At 52.5% G+C, this 20,841-nt stretch overlaps 1 protein-coding gene across 1 annotated transcript in view; it reads right to left on the bottom strand.

Moving 5' to 3' along the window:
- Nucleotides 1-1,443: 1,443 nt before the first annotated feature.
- CD9 (CD9 molecule) overlaps nt 1,444-20,841 on the bottom strand; it is a 36,909-nt gene continuing 17,511 nt past the window's right edge. Inside the window, exons 2-8 of the mRNA XM_007103670.4 lie at nt 12,675-12,777; nt 6,071-6,168; nt 5,420-5,494; nt 3,997-4,095; nt 3,791-3,880; nt 3,088-3,171; nt 1,444-1,960 (exon numbers count right to left, since the gene is read on the bottom strand). Of these exons, the coding sequence (XP_007103732.1) occupies nt 1,895-1,960; nt 3,088-3,171; nt 3,791-3,880; nt 3,997-4,095; nt 5,420-5,494; nt 6,071-6,168; nt 12,675-12,777 (615 nt within the window). The 3' untranslated portion in view covers nt 1,444-1,894. The remainder of the gene's footprint in view (nt 1,961-3,087; nt 3,172-3,790; nt 3,881-3,996; nt 4,096-5,419; nt 5,495-6,070; nt 6,169-12,674; nt 12,778-20,841) is intronic.

The raw sequence follows: 20,841 nt of genomic DNA, 5'->3' as shown, positions 1-20,841 counted from the left end.
GAGGTACCCAACTAACACAATCGGCTACGTACCGCTGCTTTTACACTTGCTTCCGGACATCCTGGGCTTGAAATAAAAATACCGTACTACTATATACAGTACTGTACAAAGTACACAAAAGCACAACCACTTGTAGAGGATGCACGCACGCGACAACGTACGCCAGACACGAGAACTAACTTAGGTGATTGGACACGCGAAGGCACGTTCGCATCTTTGAAAGTCTGCAACTTGAAGGTTCGTATGTAGGGGCCTTACTGTGTTCTGTTGTATGGATCTACCACATTTTGTTTATCCCTTCATCTGCTGATGGACATTTTGGGGTGGTTTTCACCTTTTGCCTCTCGTGAATAACACTGCTGTGAACATTGGTGTTCTGGTTTTTTAATGTAATGGCGTTCAGGGCCATTTTGGTTCTCTCTCTCTTTTGTTAATGTTCAGAAAGAGCCCAGACTGAATCAAGGAGTGGAAAATAAAAACAGGTTTCCTACGCTTCTGTACTTCCCCTCTGTGGTGTTTATCTCACTCTGTCGTAACTGCTGGCTTGATGCTCTGAACTGCTCACTAGATTGCAGACTTTCTGAGTGAAGATCGTCTCCCCAACGGTGGCTTGGTGAGGGTGACTGGCATCCGCCAGCATGCCTCTTCCTGCTCCTTTCTGGTTAGAGTGGAGTACAACCGGAGGTGGAAATGGAGTAGCAGGCATCCCGCAGCTCACACGAATCGCTGCTGCTTTGCTGGCTTACTCAGGTTCTCCACATCCCAGCCAGGGTGTGTTCGGGTCCACCGCGTCGGGTCCTGGCCTCTGCAGGGCCCGCACCACCATCATCAAGAACGAGAACAGACGGGGATTTGTCTGTCCTCGTGGGCTCCGCGTTCTCGATCTCGCCCACGTTACATCCATCTGTCCTCTCTGACTCTCTGCCCGTGGGCGTCAAGTTCCAACGTCGGAAGCAAAGATCATAGTCTTATAGAGACGGCTTAACCAGCTCCAGCGATCGTGTAAGGCCAAATCCCTGTAAGAAAAGTACTGAATATTCTGCTTCTGTTTCAGCCCTGGTGAGTATACCCTCATTTACTCAACCAACAAATCTTGAGTACCTACCATGTACTAGGCAATAGGTGCTAGGTGCTGAGGGGATAGCAGGGAATAAAACAAAGTCTGGGCCATCGGGGAGCTCATGTTTACTACTGTATCCTCAAGACACATCACATTGCTGCAAGAAAGAGTCCCGGGCTAGGCTCCAGTGTCGAAGTGTGAACGATGGTGAGATCCTGGATCAAAATCCCTTCAACCCTGCACGCCCTGATTTCTTCGTTAGTAAAGTAGGGAGACCAACCTTCCCACCTACTTCTCATGTACGCACAGAGCAAAGAGCAGGTGCAAAACATTTGAAAAAATAAGTAGCTCTAAGAAAAATTGAGGGAAGCAAAACCCCAGAATCAGTTTGGGATGTTGTCATCATCTTTTATTATGTATCAAATTGTCTTTAACATAAGTTACAACCTGATTAAACTTGATAGACATCTTTTATCTATTTAAAGACACACACAAAAATCTCTTTATATACAATATCTTTCGCCTAGAGTCTAGCAAATATAGTACCTTTCATTGCAGGATTTCTGCTTAACATAATAAGCAAAAACAAATGACCAAAAAAAAATATAAACCAGAGCAAACCCAAATCCCTTAACTACAAATATCAATATTGAATAAAGCATTAAAAACAAACACGGAATAACTTTTTTGTTTAGAAATGCAGAATGAATACTAAAGTTAGTGGCAAAGAAAACCAAAACAAAAAAAAAAAACAAAAAGAAAACACAGAACCCCGAGAAAATAAGCAACAGTCTTCAGGGGTGAACTTTCCCGCTCACGGCTGCAGCGCTGACTCTAGACCATCTCTCGGTTCCTGCGGATGGCACAGCACAGGATCATGCTGAAGATCATGCCAAATATCTGCGAGACAGGAAGGGGTTGAGGAATTCTGTGGCTTTGCTGCGGGAAGGCGGAGGGAGAGGGGGAGACAGGAGACATGCTGGCCGCTACGAGTGACAAGGAGAAGGTGTCCACGAGGCAAAGGGTGTGAAGCAGGAGGAATGGAAGTAAGACGCTGGAGGGACTGCTGACCAGCGGGATTCTGAGTCTGCAGCCATCGGCCACTGCAGGCTGCACAAGCCAGCTCCCTGGGAACTCTCAAGGTGAGCATTCTTAGATTGAACGCTCCAACGCCAGCTATTCCCACAGTGTCTACAGGCCGATACCTTCACTTCCCTCTTCGTGTATGTCTGTGCTTGCTATTCTAGTTTTAAAGGTATCGTCACGCCTTCTACTGAAAGCTGCTTCAAGCCTTTCCTAGATGCAGAGCAGGGGTGTCAATTACCACTAAGACAGGAAGCATTCTCTCTCTGGGGGAGTCTTTGCAAGGGGCAGAGGAAGGCCGTGTCCCCTACAGAGTCTCGTCACTCCCTCGTGGGGGAAGACGGGTGACCCCAGGGAAGCTGGCTGGCCCCTGGTGGCTTCTGGGGGCTCCTGACACGAGAGGAGGTCGTGGGAAGCTTTCAGTCTCCTTCTGGTTGTCCGCCTCTGGGTGTCTTTCTGACCAGAGTGGGAGGTGAGACAGTTCACATCCATGTAGCTTTTACTGAACTGCTTTCGCGGGGCAAAGAAAAGCAGGTGCACGGTGAAAACATGTTCTTAAGATTATCCCGGGATCACTAACAGGTCTGGGTGATCTACATCCTTGCTGTTCCAAGTGTGGTCCGTGGACCAGACACAGTGGAATCACCTTACATTTATCCCTGCACCTTAATGGTCATGGGGATCGATTCTGGAGACACAGTGAGTTCACATCCCACAGATGCTTCACCCCTGACCTCAGAGACTTTGATCAACGTACTCAACCCCTCTGTCTCTCCGGGCCCGAGTCTGTAAAATGGGAATACGAACAGTTCCCACTTCGAGGATACGGCGAGGCTTAAATTGGTTGATAAAGTAGTTGACTAGTTAAAACAGTGCCTGGCCAGAGCAAGGGCTCGATCAACCTTAATGACTAAGACTCCCTCCCGACGCCCCCCAGCACTCACCATCACCACCGCTATCCCGATGCCTACGGCGCCGATGATGTGGAACTTGTTTTGGAAGACCTCTTCGATGGCTTCAGGGCAGGGCTTGCGGGGGGCAAACCAAGACCCAGGTCACACACGGTCCTGCTCCAGGCTCCCCCCACCACCCCACGGCACCCGTCTCATGCCCGGAGCGCTGGCGGTCCCAGAGCAAGGGCTGGGGACTGGCTGGTGGATGGAAAGGAGAACCAGGAGAGAGATGGGAGGTGGGTCCCCAAAATTTGGGCAAGAAATCAGGGAAGGAAGAGGGGTGAGCCCTTGTTTTGGGGTCCATGTCTTATCTGGCCATAGGGTTACCTCCTATTATTCTGCAGTTTGGACATTCGCTCTAGCTCACAATCATGAGCTGCTCACAAGTCTATAAAGCAGGAGTCCAGGCCTGGGAGCCATCGCCCATGCACGAAGGCTGGAGGGCCCAGTCGTTGCAGGGAGCTAGAACACTTTGTTATTTCCCTGGCCTTTGTTTTGCTGCCCTTGAGGAAACAGAGGCCCAGGGCAGGGGAGAAAGGAGATGGCCATCTTGGGTCCTTCCCAGGGGGAAGAGGTGTCTAGGAAGCCCTGGGATGCTGTCCTCCCAGAACAAGGGGGCTGAATGCAAGTCCACTTTGGCAGGATTGGCCCAGAGCAGCTGGGCCGGGCACGAGGGTCTTGCGCGTAAGCTTACCTTCGTCGTGAGGTTGTCGATTATGTCCTTTTTGGGGCAGATGTCTGAGATAAATTGTTCCACTCCCCCAGCCAAACCACAGCAGTCCAGCTGCAGAGGGAAGGACAGGGATGGGGGTGGGAGAGATAAATAAAGAGGACTGAAATAGAGATGCACACACGCTCTGAAGAAAGGCAAGGAGGAGGGTCTTAGCGAAGCCGGTGTACCGCGTAGTGGATGGCTTTCAGCGTCTCCCGCTGGGGCTCGTCCTTGTTTTTCAGCTTGTTGTAGGTGTCCCTGTAAAATTTCTGGACTTCCTTGATCACCTGGGATGCACAGACAAGACAGGAGCAGAGATGGCTTCGTTATGAACAAACGTCACCTGTTCCGTCTTGTTCACGTGCAGCCACAAATTCCCGGAGCGGACGAGACACTGGACCAGGACCTCCCCGCCTCGGGGCCTCCGGGGTCCCCCCTCATCTCCTCCCACGTCCTCTAGGAACCGCTCCAGCCATTTCCCCTTCTTTTTGCACCTTTGGTTGGTCCCTTCAGCCCCACCTGGCTCTTTCCCTTCTACCTAGAAACAAAATTAAATTGCCTCAATCTAAGGAGCTAAAAACAAAAATCCTACCCCTGATTCGGCTAGTTTCTCAGGCTTCCATCTTTTTTTCTTCACTCAGAGACTGGGTGACTTTTGACAAATTACCAAACCTCTCTGTACATGAGTTTCTGCACACGTAGAACGGAGATTATAATAGTCCCCACCTCAGAGGTTACGGCAAGGATTTAAAGGTGATACCGCATTAAGCCTGTCGCACAGTGTCTGGTGCAAACAGGGGTAAGGACTAGCTATTATTTTACAATACGAAGGGAGTATCGTTGTGCTTCTGCACCTGGGTGCAGCCGGGTTTAAGAATGCCTGTACCCACTATCTCTCTTCTTTTGCCCCTCCTGCTAAACATGACAAGACAGCCCTTCCTGAAACACCGTTCTGATGCAGCCCACCCTGGCCCCCCACTGAGCCCACCGCTCAGCTGTGCTCAGACCCTTTCTTTGCCGGGAAGGCCCAGCCTCCACCAGCTTTCCTCCTGAAATCCTCTCTCTCCTTCCGGGTTTAGGTCAACACCCCCCTCTCCCGGTGAAGCCAGAAGAGGGTCCCCTTCCCCACGCTGGCTTTCAAATCCCACGGGGCTTCTGATTATAAATGACTTCGTGACACTAGTCAAATGCATGTCTTTCTCCCACACTGGGTGTCAAAGCTCCTTGAAGTGGGGACCACCACCCACGCATCTCTGGACCCCCCAGAGAACGGGGTACAGCTCTTGGCTGGTGGTGGCTCCCATTTAGAGACGAGGGGAGGGGGGTGGGTGGGTCCGGGCCAGACAAAGCCATTCTTCCCTAAGTCGTGTTCCAGAGAAGTTGAGGGGAGGGCTGCTGAGGTGTGAGGGGCAGACACACCGACCCAACAATACTGCCCGAACACCCGCCCCGTGCCAGCGCCGTCCAGGGCACGGGAAGCGGTGGCCGGCACCCCCCCGCACAGGGTAGTGTGAACGCTCGCATCCCCTTCCCTGGGGAGCTCCCGGGACACCTTTCCACCGCCATCACCCCATCCCCCGACTCCCAAGAGACCTTACGGGAAAAACCTACCTCATCCTTGTGGGAGTATCCCCAGATGGCCGCAGCTATTTCAATGGCAAATATCACCAAGAGGAAGCCAAAGAACTGCAAGGGAAAGGGCTGGGGTGAGAGAGGCACAGCCCCAGCCGGCCGGCCGGCCGGAACAGGCATCTGGGGACCCGGCATCTGGGGGCGGGAAGGGATGCCTGGAAGGACGGGAGGGCGTCCACAGAACTGCCAGCGCTCAGCCACGGCCAGGAGGGGAAGGCCGCAGCGGGAGAGAGTGGCACACACCCCAGAACTGGTATCTCTGAGGTGCCAACGAAGAGTCAGTGATAAAACACCCTCACCTGCTCACAAAAACCACAGAGATTTGAGGAAAGAAGGAGGTGAATACAATCCGGAGTTTGAGGAAAACTGTAACAAATTCTGAAACAAGAAGGGGAGGTGGAGGTACCTGTGGATTCAGGGACAAAAAGCAAACGTGGTCCTCGACAAAGGGAAAAACAAGCTCCTGGCATTTAGTTGCCTAAGGGAAGTGATAAGACCGAGGCTCCAGAAAGGAAGAGGAGGAGCGTGTCATCACGGGGGCCAGGGATGGGGGCAACGAGATGGGCACTCGCTCTGCCCTGCCCCGCCCCCTGGGACACCAGGGGCTGTGGGCACAGAGGGGACACTCACCAGTCCCAGCATGCACTGGGACTCCTGCACAGCCCCACAGCAGCCCAGGAAGCCCACCAGCATCATGAGGGCGCCGGCTCCAATCAGAATGTAGACTCCTGAGGGCACAGGGCAGAGGACAGGACAAGGAGCTGTTAGCGGGGACGCGTAGGTGCTTCCGGATCCCGTTCCCTCTCTGCATCCTTACTGCCCCCCGTCTCAGGGAACAAGAGTCCCAAACAGCCTCCTCCCACCTGTCTCTCCTCTGGGACCCACCCATCAAGCCCCCATTCCCACCTCACCCTCAGCCCTCCTGGAAGGTGCCCATTACCCCCGCCCTGGGACAGAGAACATCCACGGGAGCCCCAGATCCTACTCAGGACAGACCGGTGCAGTCTGTCAGCTGTCTCCAGCTGGATGGACCCACTCCCGCTAGTTAAATCAGACTCTCCAAACTCGGGCTAACTTCCTGAGGCTCTGACAAACCTCCTGCTGGCCTCTACCCGACACAAGAGGCTAGGAGAGCAAGCCTTCAGCAGGAAGGGGCTGTGCACACGCAGACACCCACGCTCCGGGCGGGCCAGCTCTGCCACGTTCCCAGAGGGGGTGCCTCGCCGCCCTGCTGCCTGGTGGCAGCCAGGCCTGCACACTTAGCAACGTCCGAGGGCACGAGAACCCTGCTCTAGTGCAAAGAACAGCCTGGGTGTCAGAAGACCCTTGTTCTGGTTCCAACTCTGCTACTAACTGCTGTGGGATCTTGGCTAAGATCACAATTTCCTTATTTTCTTATTAGTGAAATGAGAAGTTGGTTGCTAGAAAATTTCAAAAGATCCCTTACAGCACACCAGTGAGATCTGACAGCTGCCATTCAGTTACACCAGGTTAAGAGTGGAAAGGATCCTCCTTGCTAGAGGGAAGGTGAGTGACAAGGTTTCTAAGCACTCAGTTGGGGTGTCCGATGGAGAAGGGGTGGTGAAGGGCTGTTGAGTTCCACAACTCTGGCCTGGGACAGGGGAACACAGTGGGACACAGCCCCGGCCCTAGTCATTCCACACTCCCCCAGGGAATGCCCAGAGGGGACCATCGTGCAGTTATATTCTTGAGAAGCACACCTGACCTGCGGTGACCACACCCCCTTCCCCGGTTCCCTCCTCCACCCCCCACCGGCCCCGGCCCCCCCGGGAAAACTGGCAGAGAAGTCCTAGGCCTCCCTGGCATGCAGGCATGTTCTGTCCACTGCTGGGAGGGGCCTCCTGTCACACGCCGAGAGCCCCAAATTCCTGGGTTTGAAAGCCGGCTCTGGGACCCTGGGAAGGCCACTTATCTCTCTGTGTAACTGTCTTCCATCTGCAAACTGGGGACAGGAAAAACGCCCAGCGCAAGGATTGCTGTGAGGATTAGGCCATATGCTCCAAACGTCCACAACAAGTGCTAGCTACTGCTAATCTAAGTTTCATTTTAAAATTTTTAATCTTTTTATCAAGGTATAGCTGACGTACAATCAGCTACTGCCAGTCTTCACAATAAGAAGGATGGACAATTGTGAATAATCACGATTGTGACGCTGAGCCTCACAGATGTGCTGCTCCCTCCCTGCTGTCCTCTCACCGGGAGCAGGGAGACCTCCCTAAAGTAGGCATGCTTCTTCGCCGCAACACACAACGGGACACTGCGACGAGCACGCCGGCAGGTGTCACGGTGATTTCACCGTCCCACATCCGTACCCTCCTCCCGGGCCGGAGCTGTGTAGGCAGCAGACCTCGCAGCGGCCCGTGGCTGAGACTCCCGGGCAGCACAGCGAGGGGCGCACACAAGGGAGCGTTTGTCCTCTGCCCGTCCCCTCCCCACATCTGTCGTGATGTCAAGTCACGTGGCCTTGCTGGCAAACCCCGATGAATATGGGTATTGTTCCCGTGCACGCCCGGCCCGGCCCGGGCAAGGGGACAAATGCAGCTTGTCCTGGAGTCAAGTCCCATCCTGCTAGGTCGTCCACTCCATGGGGCCCCAGGCTGCACTTGGGGAGGCAGGTCCGCCCCGCCCACACACGGGCACCGCAGGAGAAGTGGCAGCGCTTTCGGGTCTGGGCTCTGACTTGGGGACCCCGGGGAGCGGGGGCAGTAACACGGCCCCCGTTTCTCCCCGTCTCCTCATCTCTCCCCACTGGGGCAAAACAAAGGATGAGGTCCCTCCTTTGAGCTCCGTCGCAGGGGCTGAATAAACAGGGGGTATCAAGAGATCAGGAGGATTTACAAGCACATAAAATAGAGTTGAGGGGGGATGATCACATCACACAGACGCGTTTTCTCTCCGTCCAGATCTCAGCCTGGCCGGGCAACCCTGGCAGAAGGCAGGGGAGTCAGGCTGGCGGCAACAGAGAGCCACTTAAAGGAAGAAGCGTTTCCCACGCAGAGAGAACATTCTCCTCATGGGCCTGTGGGTTAATATTTAATATCCAATCTTGGGCTCAGCAGATGAAGATTTTAGGACCAAGGGTCTTGGTTTTAGATCTTGCTCAGACAGCTGCAAGATCTGGGGTGTCTTGGCTTCACCCTCTCCATCCCGTGGGGGATAAAGATGAGCAATTCCTTGGCGGCTGTTTATGGGGATTTTTAAAAATTTATTTATTTTTTTTTCTGTACGCGGGTCTCCCTCTGCCGTGGCCTCTCCCGTCGCGGAGCACAGGCTCCGGACGCGCAGGCTCGGCGGCCACGGCTCACGGGCCCAGCCACTCCGCGGCACGCGGGATCCTCCCGGACCGGGGCGCGAACCCGCGTCCCCTGCCTCGGCAGGCGGACTCTCAGCCACTGCGCCACCAGGGAAGCCCTGTTTATGGGGATTTTTTGACAGCAGCCGTCAGGCCACAGGGCGGCTCAGCTATGAGCAGCAACCCCAGAAGCCTTCCATCCACTGCAGGGTGAGGGCTGCCGCTTCAAAGGGCCATCCAGGGCTTCCCCTGGGACAGGCTCCGCCTGGTCTACACCCCGAGCTTGTGAGCAGGGGCTGATGGTGATCAATGACAAAGCATTCCCCTTTATAAAACAAGTGGATGTTAGCCTTCAGTCTGACTCATGGAAAAAGTTATTTGTCACGGAGCCTTCTCTGGGATGACTGTATTCATTTGCTTAAGGGCTGTTTATTCTGCTTTTTTCAGGCTGACATTATAGGCCTAGTCCAAAAACAAAAAGAAAAAAAAAAGCTTTTAGTGAAGCAGTAGCATCTGCCGTGTCCTTTACACAAAAGCCTTCTTTTTCACCTGTTTACTGGGGCTCTTGGCCTCGGGAAGGCAGGGGACACATCAGCCTCTCGTCATCACCCCCATCCCATCTTGCAAACAGTGCTCCCCACACCCGTTTGTGTGCAGAACAAAATCTGGCAGAGCCTCTGGCCTCCACTTGCCGAGAACAGTTTATTGTCTCCAAAGAAGTCAAGCGGGGGTTCCGAGGAACCTAAGTCTGCTCCCCGATGGTTCTCTCCCAGCCCCGTCCATCCCACTGAGGGCTGGACCAAGGACTTAAGAAGGGCTGCTGGCCTGGGACCAAGGAGAAGAAGTTCCCCAATTTGTTTGCAGCCTGGGATTATGGATACTGTTGACGGCCTGAATCGCCAGGGCCCGAATTGGAGAGAAGGCCCATATAAGGCTGTCAGCCGTTCTGGATCCACTAGAGACTGTTCTGAACGTTGCAAAGTTTCTTCCCTCGCTTCTCTGCCTGATTATGCTTTCGTTCTCCGCTTTGAAAGCTGTGGCCCCGCTGGAGAAAAGACACCCCTGGGTCCTTCAGGTTTCCTGAAGGGTCAGCTGCATGGCCAGGCTGGCCTGTGGGTTGCCCTGCAGATGGCTTGTGCCCAAGTGCAAGGGACGGTCACCCCATGATGTCAGGAAGAGCAGCCGGGATGGAGCTGGCACTCTCTGCTGGAAGAGGGGCTGTGGGTCAATGCAAAGGCTGATGTCACAGCCCGAGGGGGAAGGGGACACAGAGAACGAAGCCTCCTTGGCCCTTTGCCCGGGGATGACAATTATTCAGTTGCCCAAAGCACTCAGCGAAGCGCGGGGCCCAGCCAGGCCCAAGTGGTCAGTTGCTGACTGTGTTCTATGTGATGTCACTTGCATCACCCTCCAAGCCCTGGGCTTCTGCCAGCAGAATGAAGTCTTCAAAGCTGAGCCCTTTCCCAGGAAGGGGGTCCAGTGCAGACGGTTTGTATCTGTCTATGAGAGCTCAGGGGGCAGTGGCCACTGGTCCCTGAGTAGGGGTTGCTGTGTCTCTTTGGGATGTGCCTTCAGACCAGCTCCTGGTCACCTCAGGTAGGACCACGGGCCATCAGAAGGACGCCGCAATGACCAGGGGACCTGAGTCCTGGGAGATTCCTGGAGGCAGGCCTGGCCCCTCTGGCTGTATGCTTGTCACTCTCTTGTCACCTGCCTGACTTTCCTACCTGTCACCTGCTGGGGTGCTGGTGCCGGAGGCCTGTCTCCCCTGACCACAACTGGGGCAAAGTCAAAAGGCCTAGGGAGGGACTTCCCTGGCGGTCCAGTGGTTGGGACTCCACGCTTTCACTGCAGAGGGCCCAGGTTCAATCCCTGGTCGGGAAACTAAGATCCCATAAGCCACGAGGCCAAAAAAAATAAAAATAGAAAAGAGTGGATATATGTATAACTGACTCACTTTGCTGTACACCTGAAACTAACACAACATTGTAAATCGACTAGACTCCGATAAAAAAAAAAATACACAGAATGAGCCAGAGTCCTAGACAACAAGACAGAAACTGGTTGTTGGAAGCGACCAGAGGTATGGAGCCAGGCACCTGCAGAGCATGGGGAGGCCGGGGACTCGCTCTAGGACAATGCCACCCGCTTGCACACGCCTGCCCCCAGGTCTGCTCTCCCGGCGGAGGGTCCCCAGCTCCCTGTTGTGACGTGACTTGGAGAGATCAAGGCCTGCCCTCAGCCCCTGCCCCTACCCTGCAGTCCCACTGTCTCAGCTCACAGGGTGGCCTTCCAGCCCTGCCGAGGCCGCCAAAAACCTCACAAAAGAATGCTCTAGCTAAACAAGTCAGGGCCCTATGGAAACCTGCTCCCTAAAAACTGTGTGTGTAGTTTTCAATGTACTTTTTTTTTTTTAAACTTTATTTATTTTTGGCTGCGTTGGGTCTTTGTTGCTGCGCTAGGGCTTTCTCTAGTTGCAGAGAGCGGGGGCTACTCTTCGTTGCGGTGCGCGGGCTTCTCCTTGCGGTGGCTTCTCTTGTTGCGGAGCACGGGCTCTAGGAGCGCGGGCTCCACTAGTTGTGGCTCACTGGCTTTAGTAGTTGTGGCTCACGGGCTCTAGAGCGCAGGCTCAGTACTTGTGGTGCACGGGCTTAGTTGCTCTGCGGCATGTGGGATCTTCCCGGACCAGGGATCGAACCCGTGTCCCCCGCATTGGCAGGTGGATTCTTAACCACTGTGCCAACAGGGAAGAGCGTGTGTGTGTGTGTGTGTAGTTTAAAAAAAATAGTATGCTGTGCTTTTCTTTCCCTTACTTTCTTTCTGACAATAGGGAGACACGCCCTAAAAAACCCCAACTAACACCACCACCAAAAAGAGATGAAGGCAGGGAAACCATCCCCAGACCCAGGCGCCTGCGGGGCCACCAGCTGGAGGCTGGCCCTGGGAGGCGGGAGGGGGTCATGCACCACTGGCCACTGCGTTCTTCCTGAAGGTCTGGGTGATAACGCTCTTCAGACTGTTTGCTCTGTCTTTTTTTAAAAATAACTTCTTTGGTGGGTGGAAAGGAAGTGACCAAACTTACACTTTGAGCCTGATGACATGACAGCATCCTCCTAAAAATAGGGGGCTGCTTTTGTTTCTCGCAAATGAAGTGTTTCCCATCCCCCAACCAGGCGAGGGGAGAGGCGAGGGGATCTGTGAGCTGACTCAGAAACCAGGGAACTGCCTCAGACAGGCCCCGGCCCTCCCACTCCTGTTAGAGGTGCTTACACGGCAATATGCTGGTGAAAGTGACAGAACGATGCTAGAAGAAGATGCCAAAGGACCCATGTGCAGAAAGAAACCCGCTAAATCTATTTATCTTCAAACTGGAAGCCTTTGCCCTAAAACAAAATCACTTTAGAAAACAGATAAGACTTAACATGCATGGCCTGTGCCCCAGCGCAGGGGTCTGAGGGGCTGGTGTCTCTTCTAGTCTCTGCTATTAATCTGAATGTTATCCAGGAGGCAGGTCCTCTGGGTCTCTGAGCCCCTGTCTGAACCGTGGGGGAGATGCTCCCCCTCTCCTTCCCCTGGCTCTGTGGGTCCCCAGGACAAAGTTTTTTAAATTAAAGAAATGAACAAGCCTTCTTAGACATGAGATTCAGAGACAAGAACAGAGGTTCTGAAACCCTCCAGGGTGGCAGCAGCTTTGGCAGAGCTGACTTCACATCAGAGAATGGTCCCAGTGCCAGGCTCGGTCAGCTTGGAAAAAGAAACCACATCAGTCTAATGCAAATGCGTGGGCACGACTACACAAAAGCACAGCTGGAAAAGGACCCGACTGGCAAGGCAGCTGGAGCAAAAGTCCTCCCCAGCCCAAGTCCTTGGATCAACATGGACTCTCCACAGCTGGAGGGAACAGCAAGGTCCCCGCCTCACCTGTGTAGAAGCTGGAATTATTATTCTCTTGCTCGAAGATGCTCTTGGTCTGCGAGTCGAATCGGAGCCATAGTCCGACGGCAAGGACCGCGATCCCGGCAAGCTGCAAGACACACAGGACGTGGGCGTGAGCCTGGCCGTCAGGAGCAGCGCGGCGCCCTATCTCAGGTGAGCCGCCCTTGGCCTCTGCCCCTCACCGGGCACCTGGAAGTAGCAGCAGCCAGGTGGGGGTGGGAGCAGGGGATCGAGCCATTTGCTAAAAATACCAGCCAGTTGGGAATAAACAATTGTCTACCAGCAGTACAGGGACGGATACCTCGTGGACAACAGAATATTATACAGCCGTGAAAATGAACCAGCCACAGTTGGTGCAATACTGTGAGTGCCTCTCACGACGTTAATCAGAAGAAGCAAACGCACCGAACACGTACAATACGATTCCATACAGTTAAAAACTCTTGTTTAGGAGTGCAGGTATATCATAACAGAAAAAGAAGGAAGTGATGATCGTAAAGTCCAGTGAGTGGTGGTCTGTAGGGAGGGCGGGGTTTCTGATGAGGGAACAGCACTGGGGGGAGGGAGGGGGGAGGCGGGTCTAGGGCACTGGCAATATTCTAGCTTTGACTTGGGCAGTAGTGGCCCGGATATTCACTTCACAATTATCCTTCACACCGTGTTTTCTGCACTCCTCTGTATACATACCAGACAATAAAAAAAAGGAAAAAAATCGCCCAACGCGTAGGTACCTCCCTGGGCTGTGAGGGCAGCTGTGATTCCGGACTAAACCATGCTGCTCGGTGAAACGTACCCACATCCGGCGCCTCTCTCTTCACACAGGGAAGCCTAACAAGCTGACCCACCCGACTCCAGGCTTAGGTGGACATTTACTTATGGCTGATCCTTGTAAACATCAGATAAGAAATCTCCAGAGGATTGTCTGATCCTATAATTGAGTGAAAATCCCGTTTCATAGGTGGGCAAGTTGAGATACTGGATCCTAAAGGGCAGACTCTCCCAGTAAGGAAAGACGGAGGCATCAATCCTGGCCCTGGCCCGTCAGGCACTGCTGAACTTGATGCCAGGGAGGAGGCCCCCTGCCAAGCCCCGCCAGGCCAGCTGAGCTCCCCTCCCCACTGCTGCTGGCCTGTACCAGGGCTTGCTGGGGTGACTCACAGGCTGTGGGTGGTGGCCGGCTGGATGAGGGTGTGTGGGCTCAGGACCAATGCCCAGCCCCAGGTTTTGCTGGCCCACCCTCCTCAATAGAGGCACCCTGTGTCAGAACCCTCCTCCTCAGGGAGCTGGGTTCTTTGCCCCAAGGGCCAGGACAGCCTGCAGTATAGACAGGCCTCTTCTCTCTCTCTGCTTCTCTCCTTTTCCCATGACTTTGCAGCGGGTTTGGACGTGCTGGGTGGAGAGTGGAGACAGCAACAGTGGGAGGGGCAACCCAAGACTTCACACTGCAGTAGAGTTAAAACCTTGTCTACAGGGAATTCCCTGGCGGTCCAGTGGTTAGGACTCTGTGCTTCCACTGCAGGGAGGGCGCGGGTTCAATCCTGGTCGGGGAAATAAGATCCCGCATGCTGCCTGGCGCGGCCAAAAAAAAAAAAAAAAAAAAACAAACAAACAAAAAAAAAACACCACCCTTGTCTACTCCCGTAGCGGTAGTGAGGGTCTGGAATTCCTTAGAGTTCTGTTCACTTCAGTTCTCCCATCTGGCAAACAGGCGTGGTGAGCTCGGATGCTCTGGTTCAGTCTGGGTTCTCCTGACTCTCAGGACCTCTTAGAACAAGGGCCCAGCTGGGACATCTCGGTGCACCGGGGACTAAGACCCAAGACCCTGGTCTAGCTCCCCTGGGGTCTTGGAGAGTTATAAGAAAGAAGGTAGTGGTTCCCCCTTCTCCACCCCCAACACAAGTAGGCCCAATCAGATTCCTGGAAAATGGAAGACGGAGGCCACTGGCTTCTTTGGGAATATGAAAGCATTAACCTGAAAAGCCTGGAGGCTGGAGCTTCACACGCACTTGCAGGTAGTCCTAGATTGTGGTTAGCACTGAGCCACAAGCCCCGGCCTCAGTCTCCCCTCTCGCCCTTATCTTGGCGGGGCTGTCGCTGAGAGCACCTGGGCCTGAGAGAGCCATGTCCTTTCACGTCCTTTCTGCTCTAGGCTGCCTGTGCTTATCCAAGGATTATCCTCCAGTCATTCTCCCTGTGGATAAAGTTACTCATCCACCCCTTACTCTGCTGGAAAAATTCTTAAACGAATCACCACAAAAAGAACAAAAACAATCCCATCCAAAAGAACGAAGCTACAAAAGATGATGATGTAAAGACAGTGGTTCTGCTCAAAACAAACAAAAAAAGATGATGACAGCTCCACTCTGCCCAGAAACTTGTCAGGCCAGGAGCTGGGTCTCTTTGGGAGTGATCCCATGCACAGGTAACAGCACCCAAACGAAACTTCCATTTTTGGTTTCGAGGATCCGGAGCCAGTCGTTTACCTTTTACCTGGTCCACACGCACAGGTGGCAAGAAGAACACTGTGGGGAGAACAATGTCCCAGAAGGTCCCACCCCGGCCAAGGACAAGGCCAGATACAGGAGAGGAGTCCAGGGTCCTGCCACATCTGGACACCACCCCAGACCTAACATCAGGAGGAAGGAAAAGTGGCTGGCTCTGCAGAAGGGGAAAAAGCATGGGACTTCCCTGGCGGTCCAGTGGTTAAGACTCCGCGCTACCACTGCAGGGGGCGCAGGTTCGATCCCTGGTTGGGGAACCCGCATGCCACATTGTGCGGCCAAAAAAAAAAAAAGAAGTGGAAAAAGCAGTAATAGATCTCAGTTTCTTCTGCCTAAAAACTCACCATGAGCTAGGAGGAAGGTTCAAGAAACCCAGGAGGAAGGGAGGACAGGGGCGGGACTGGGAGGCTCGGTTCACCAAAATCACAGAGAAATGAGTACTGCTGCCTGTTTTGTTTGAATTACTGAGTTAACTGGCCTGAAGGGAAGCTGCCAACAGCTGCCCCGTTTTCTGTAACGCTATTGGAGAAACTGCTTCAGTTGGCTGGAGGTCACAGGGCCATGACACCACTTAACAGTGGCCTTCCTGGGTGTGCAGGCAGTGCTATCCGGGGAGCTCAGAGCACTTCCCAGGAGCGCACACTTTTCGGTGTGTGCACAAAGGGGTCCCCCAGCCCCCCACCTGGCTCTCACCCCCAGCTACTTGAGTCCTAGGAAAAACCAAACAGGAATGACCAGCAAGCACCAAGAGCTTTAACCTTTAAAAAGGGTGCCAGCCCAATGTTCAGAGCAGCACTATTCACAGTAGCTAAGACATGGAAGCCACCTAAGTGTCCGTCGACAGATGAATGGATAAAGAAGATGTGGTACATATATACAATGGAATATTACTCAGCCACAAAAAGGAACGAAATTGGGTCACTTGTAGAGACGTGGATGGACCTAGAGATGCTCATACTAAGTGAAGTAAGTCAGAAAGAGGAAGACAAATACCGTATGATATCACTTATCTGTGGAATCTAAAATATGACACAAGTGAACTTATTTACGAAACAGAAACAGACACACAGACATAGAAAACAAATGGTTACCAAAGGGGAAAGGGGATGGGGAAGGGATAAATTAGGAGTTTGGGACTAGCAGATACAAACTACTATATATAACATAGATAAACGACAAGGTCCTACTGTATAGAACAGGGAACTATATTCAATATCCTGTAATAAACCATGATGGAAAGGAATATGAAAAAGAATATCTACATATGTATAACTGAATCACTTCGCTGTACACCAGAAACTAACACAACATTGTAAATCAACTATACTTCCATTAAAACAAAAAGGGTGCCAGCCAGTTACTGAGGGACTCCATAAAATAAGGAAACAGGGGTCTGGGGGACCAAGAAGTTGACGGTTTCCTCCAGGGTTAATGAACAGCATGTGGCAGGAATGTCAGCCACGCAGAGGCCACGGCTGCAGCCCACCTCTTACCCATCATGGCAGGACTAGAGTGCACGGGCCAAGGATGCTCAGACAATTCCCTGCTCATGGGGTCCCTAAAAGAGGGCACCAGACCAACCGGTCTGGTGGGGACAGAAGTAGAAGTAGAAGTAGAAGGTACAGCCCCTCCACTCCCAGCCCCAGGCTCTGCCAGTGGGCCTGGTTCCCGCTTTCCAACAAAAGCCAAAGGGACACATTCCGCCTTCAGGCCAGAAAAGGTCCCACCCATTTGATATCCCAGGGAAAAAGGACAGTTTTCCCCATCGTTTTATTGGAGATTTCTTTATTTCCTCACGCACGCTCAGTTTCTTCTTAGAAGATGGGCCAGGAGAAAAACACGAGACAAAACCTAACCTGCGGACATTCTACAAAATACTTGACCAGAATGTCTCAAAACTGTCAGGGTCATGAAAAATGAGGACAGACAGAAATTGTCACAGGCCAGAGGAGACGGAGGAGACAGGACACTCGTCATGTGGTATTGTGGGTGGTATCCTGGAACAGAAAGGGGACGGGGCTGGAAAACCAGGTGAAATCCGAGCACGTCTAGCTTAGTTAAGAGTAACGTACCAATGCTGGTTTCTGAGCTACGACAAATGTGCCCTGGGAGCAGAAGCTGTGAACAGGAGGGGAGACGGGGAGGAGTACAAGGGGACTCTGTAGTATCTCTGCAACTTTTCTGTACCTCTAAAGCTGTTCTAAAACTCTGTGTGTGTGCGTGTATGTGTGTAGTGTGTGTGTGTATGGTGGGGCCTCTCCTTCAAAGCTTCCTGTCTCCTTCAAGAACCTGCTCCATTAATCCACCTCTTTCCTGCCTCTGTTGTGTGTCTCGGCTACTGTTTCACTTTTTTAAAAAAAATTAATTTAATTTATTTTTTATACAGCAGGTTCTTATTAGTTATCTATTTTATACATATTAGTGTATATATGTCAATCCCAATCTCCCAGTTCATTCCACCACCCCGCCACTTTCCCCGCTTGGTGTCCATACGTTTGTTCTCTACGTCTGTGTCTCTACTGCGGCCCTGCAAACCGGTTCATCGGTACCATTTTTCTAGGCTCCACATATATGCGTTAATACACGATATTTGTTTTTCTCTTTCTGACTTACTTCTGCCAACACACATGGGCAGGTCTGTCTATCCTAAAAAAACCCAGAAAGCAAACCGTCTCCCCCTCCAACTGCACTGCCCCTCCTGGCTGCTCTGCGCTTCACACCCCGAGCTTGTAACTAAACCACCTCCAACTCCTCACTCGGTAAGGAGTCCCCGTGGGGCCCCCTGCCCTTCGTGGACAGTGGCCGTTCCTCTGAAAGGCTCAGAAGGCTTGGGCTGTCACCAAGTGTTAAGGCTTCTACTCCATCCTCGCGCTTTTGGATCTCTGAGCAGTAACAACGTTGCACCCTGCCTCCTTCTCCTCTGCTCCTTAGATGGAATCCCTCAAAGTTTCCCAAATAAGTCTCGTAAATCCCGCCTCAGCTGGAGGGAGCCTCTCCTCCTGGAAGGCCGTCCGGGCCACCACCGAGGCCAGCTGCTTCCCCACCAAGACGTCCTCAGCTTCCTCCCCAGCATCCTCTCCAGCATCCTCCCTCCCTCCCTTCCTGTTTACACTCTCCTGGACGGCAGGATGACTTCTCGGTCATTTCAGTAGCTCCCCTGCACCCCATCCATACTTGGGACCAAACAGTCATTAGTAAATCATTATTCAATAAGTGAAGGGTGACTTCAATGAAAGGGAAGCTCTGAAGCCCATCAGAATTTCCTCTCCTGGGTCCTCTCACCTTGGACAAGCCTCCTTTCCCACCGGCTTGTCATCCAGACCCATCTTCCAACATCTCCCAACAAGGGTCAGAAACTACAAAGAACAACTACTTGCCCAGAATAAATACTGAGAAAGAGCCATGAGGGTATGTGATGAATGTCACAGTGAGATTTAGGGGCACGTCCACATCAAGTCTTTTGGAAAATGAGGGTTTATAAAAAGTCCATGCCTGCCCTGCTGTGTTCACTGCCCACCGAAGTCCAGTTAGACATTTTTTTAATGCATTCATTTTTTATTTAATAATACTTTATTAAAGTTGACTAGATATAATTAAATAAAGTAAACCTTTAACATACATAGCTTTGGATATTATTATACTTTTAATAGCAATATTCAAGTGGTGATGGGTCTTTAATTCTTTCACTCTAAAATGTATGTGGCCGGACTCCCCTGGTGGTCCAGTGGCTAAGACTCCGTGCGTCCAATGCCCGGGGGCCTGGGTTCGATCCCTGGTAGGGCACTAGGTCCCGCATGCCGCAAGTAAAGATCCCCATGCCGCGACGAAGATCCCGCGTGCCGCAACTAAGACCCCACGAAGCCAAATAAATATTAAAAAATATATATATATGTGTGTGATGTTTTAGATGTCTGGCGATAGGTGTTAAATTCATCACTCTAGAATATCTGTGAATTTATGATTCTGAAGTTTTTCTGGATGACAGATGTTTTGAGCATTGGGTGAAAGTCTCAGAAAAAGTCTGAAAAGCATCGCTATAATTTTCCATACAACCTCTAGAGTTGGGTGTTCAATTCTTTCACTCTAAAATATATGTGACATTTTAGATGTCTGATGATAGGTGTTGAATTCATCACTCTAGAATATCTGTGAATTTATGATTCTGAAGTTTTTCTGGATGACAGATGTTTTGAGCATTGGGTGAAAGTCTCAGAAAAAGTCTGAAAAGCATCGCTATAATTTTCCATACAACCTCTAGAGTTCACAGACATTCTTGAAACCATTCATAAAACCTGGAGTGTATGGATTCCACATTGTGAGTACTTGGATAGCCCCTCCAATCCTTGACGAGCACACAGGTAATCCAGTCACCTGGGGCGGATGCCAGCTTCAGGAGGCGTGAAAGCCCAGCCCCGCCCCGGGCGGGCCCAGCTTCCTGTCCTGTCCTCTCCTCTCCCCTGGCTGAAAGCACAACACGCCCAAGGCACCACGCAGAGGTGGGGATTTCAAGTGAGTCACACCAGACCCACAGGGACAGGCCCAGAAATCTCACACGAAAACACAAACCTGGGGTTAAAGGAAAGGCCTCCAATTCCAACGGGCGAATTGAAAGCAAATCCTAAGCGCAGTGTTGCTTAGGGGCACCTGGCTTCTCTGGACCCCCTCCCGAGTTTGCAAAGCCAATTCCAGCTGGAGCCCAGAAGAACGGAACTGAACGGCGGCCCTACCGCCCGAAACGCCTGAAGCAAGCGTGCAGAAAGGCTGGAGGTGACACAGAGGAAAAGAGCAAGCGGCTGACTGCAGAGGTTTCAGAGTGTGCCTGTGTGTGTGCGTGTGTCTGTGTGCGCGTACCTGTCGCCTTGCATCCCATCCCTCAGGTGGAAGGAACCATGTCTCCCCGTGGGGCAAACCGCACTTCAAAGAAAAATCCTCCCAAGGCTAACACATTGGGTGGTCTTGGCTTGGCCCTCTTTCCCCTTGGTCCCCTCTGTCTTCTGTAATATGACCTGATGGGTCACACATTTTTTAAAAGGACAAAATACTCATGGACGCTTTCTCCATCCAGCTGTCTTGGCCCAGGAAGTGCAGGGCAGATCATTCTCCACAAGCAGTTTCCTTTGAGGCTGACCTCAGACTGCAGTGGTCCCATCTGCCACTTTGGAAGCGGCTAGAGGTGGGCGGTGGTGACAGGAGGGGGTCGGGGGAGAAGGCAGTGCTTTCTTTCCTATGTCCCATTGTCCTTCTGTGAAGCCCTGGCTATTTGGTGACTTTGGTCCAAGGGATGCAGCAGACTTTTTAGTAAGGGACAGGTAGCATGACAGAAGGAACAGTGGGCAAGAGGCGGGGGGCCCTAGCTCTGCCCCCTGTCAGTTGCACACTGGTGCCAGCCACGGGGTGATGTGAGAATCACCTGGCAGAGTTCTAAACACGTATCCGCCGCCGCTCCATCCTGGGGCACCTGAGCGCTCCCAGGAGAACGCACGTCTCTGCTGAGAATGGCTGCACGTGTGGACGGGGGCGTGGCCTCTGGGGCCGATTCCAGCGCTGCCACCTAGGAGCTGTGTGACGCTAAGCACTCTCCGGAGCTTCTCTGAACCTCAGAGTTCCCATTTGTAAAAAAAGAATTTGGGGCTTCCCTGGTGGCGCAGTGG

This window comes from Physeter macrocephalus, unplaced genomic scaffold (assembly GCF_002837175.3).
Source record: "Physeter macrocephalus isolate SW-GA unplaced genomic scaffold, ASM283717v5 random_434, whole genome shotgun sequence".
NCBI lineage: Eukaryota > Metazoa > Chordata > Mammalia > Artiodactyla > Physeteridae > Physeter > Physeter macrocephalus.
This window is presented reverse-complemented; position numbering and strand designations above follow the sequence as displayed.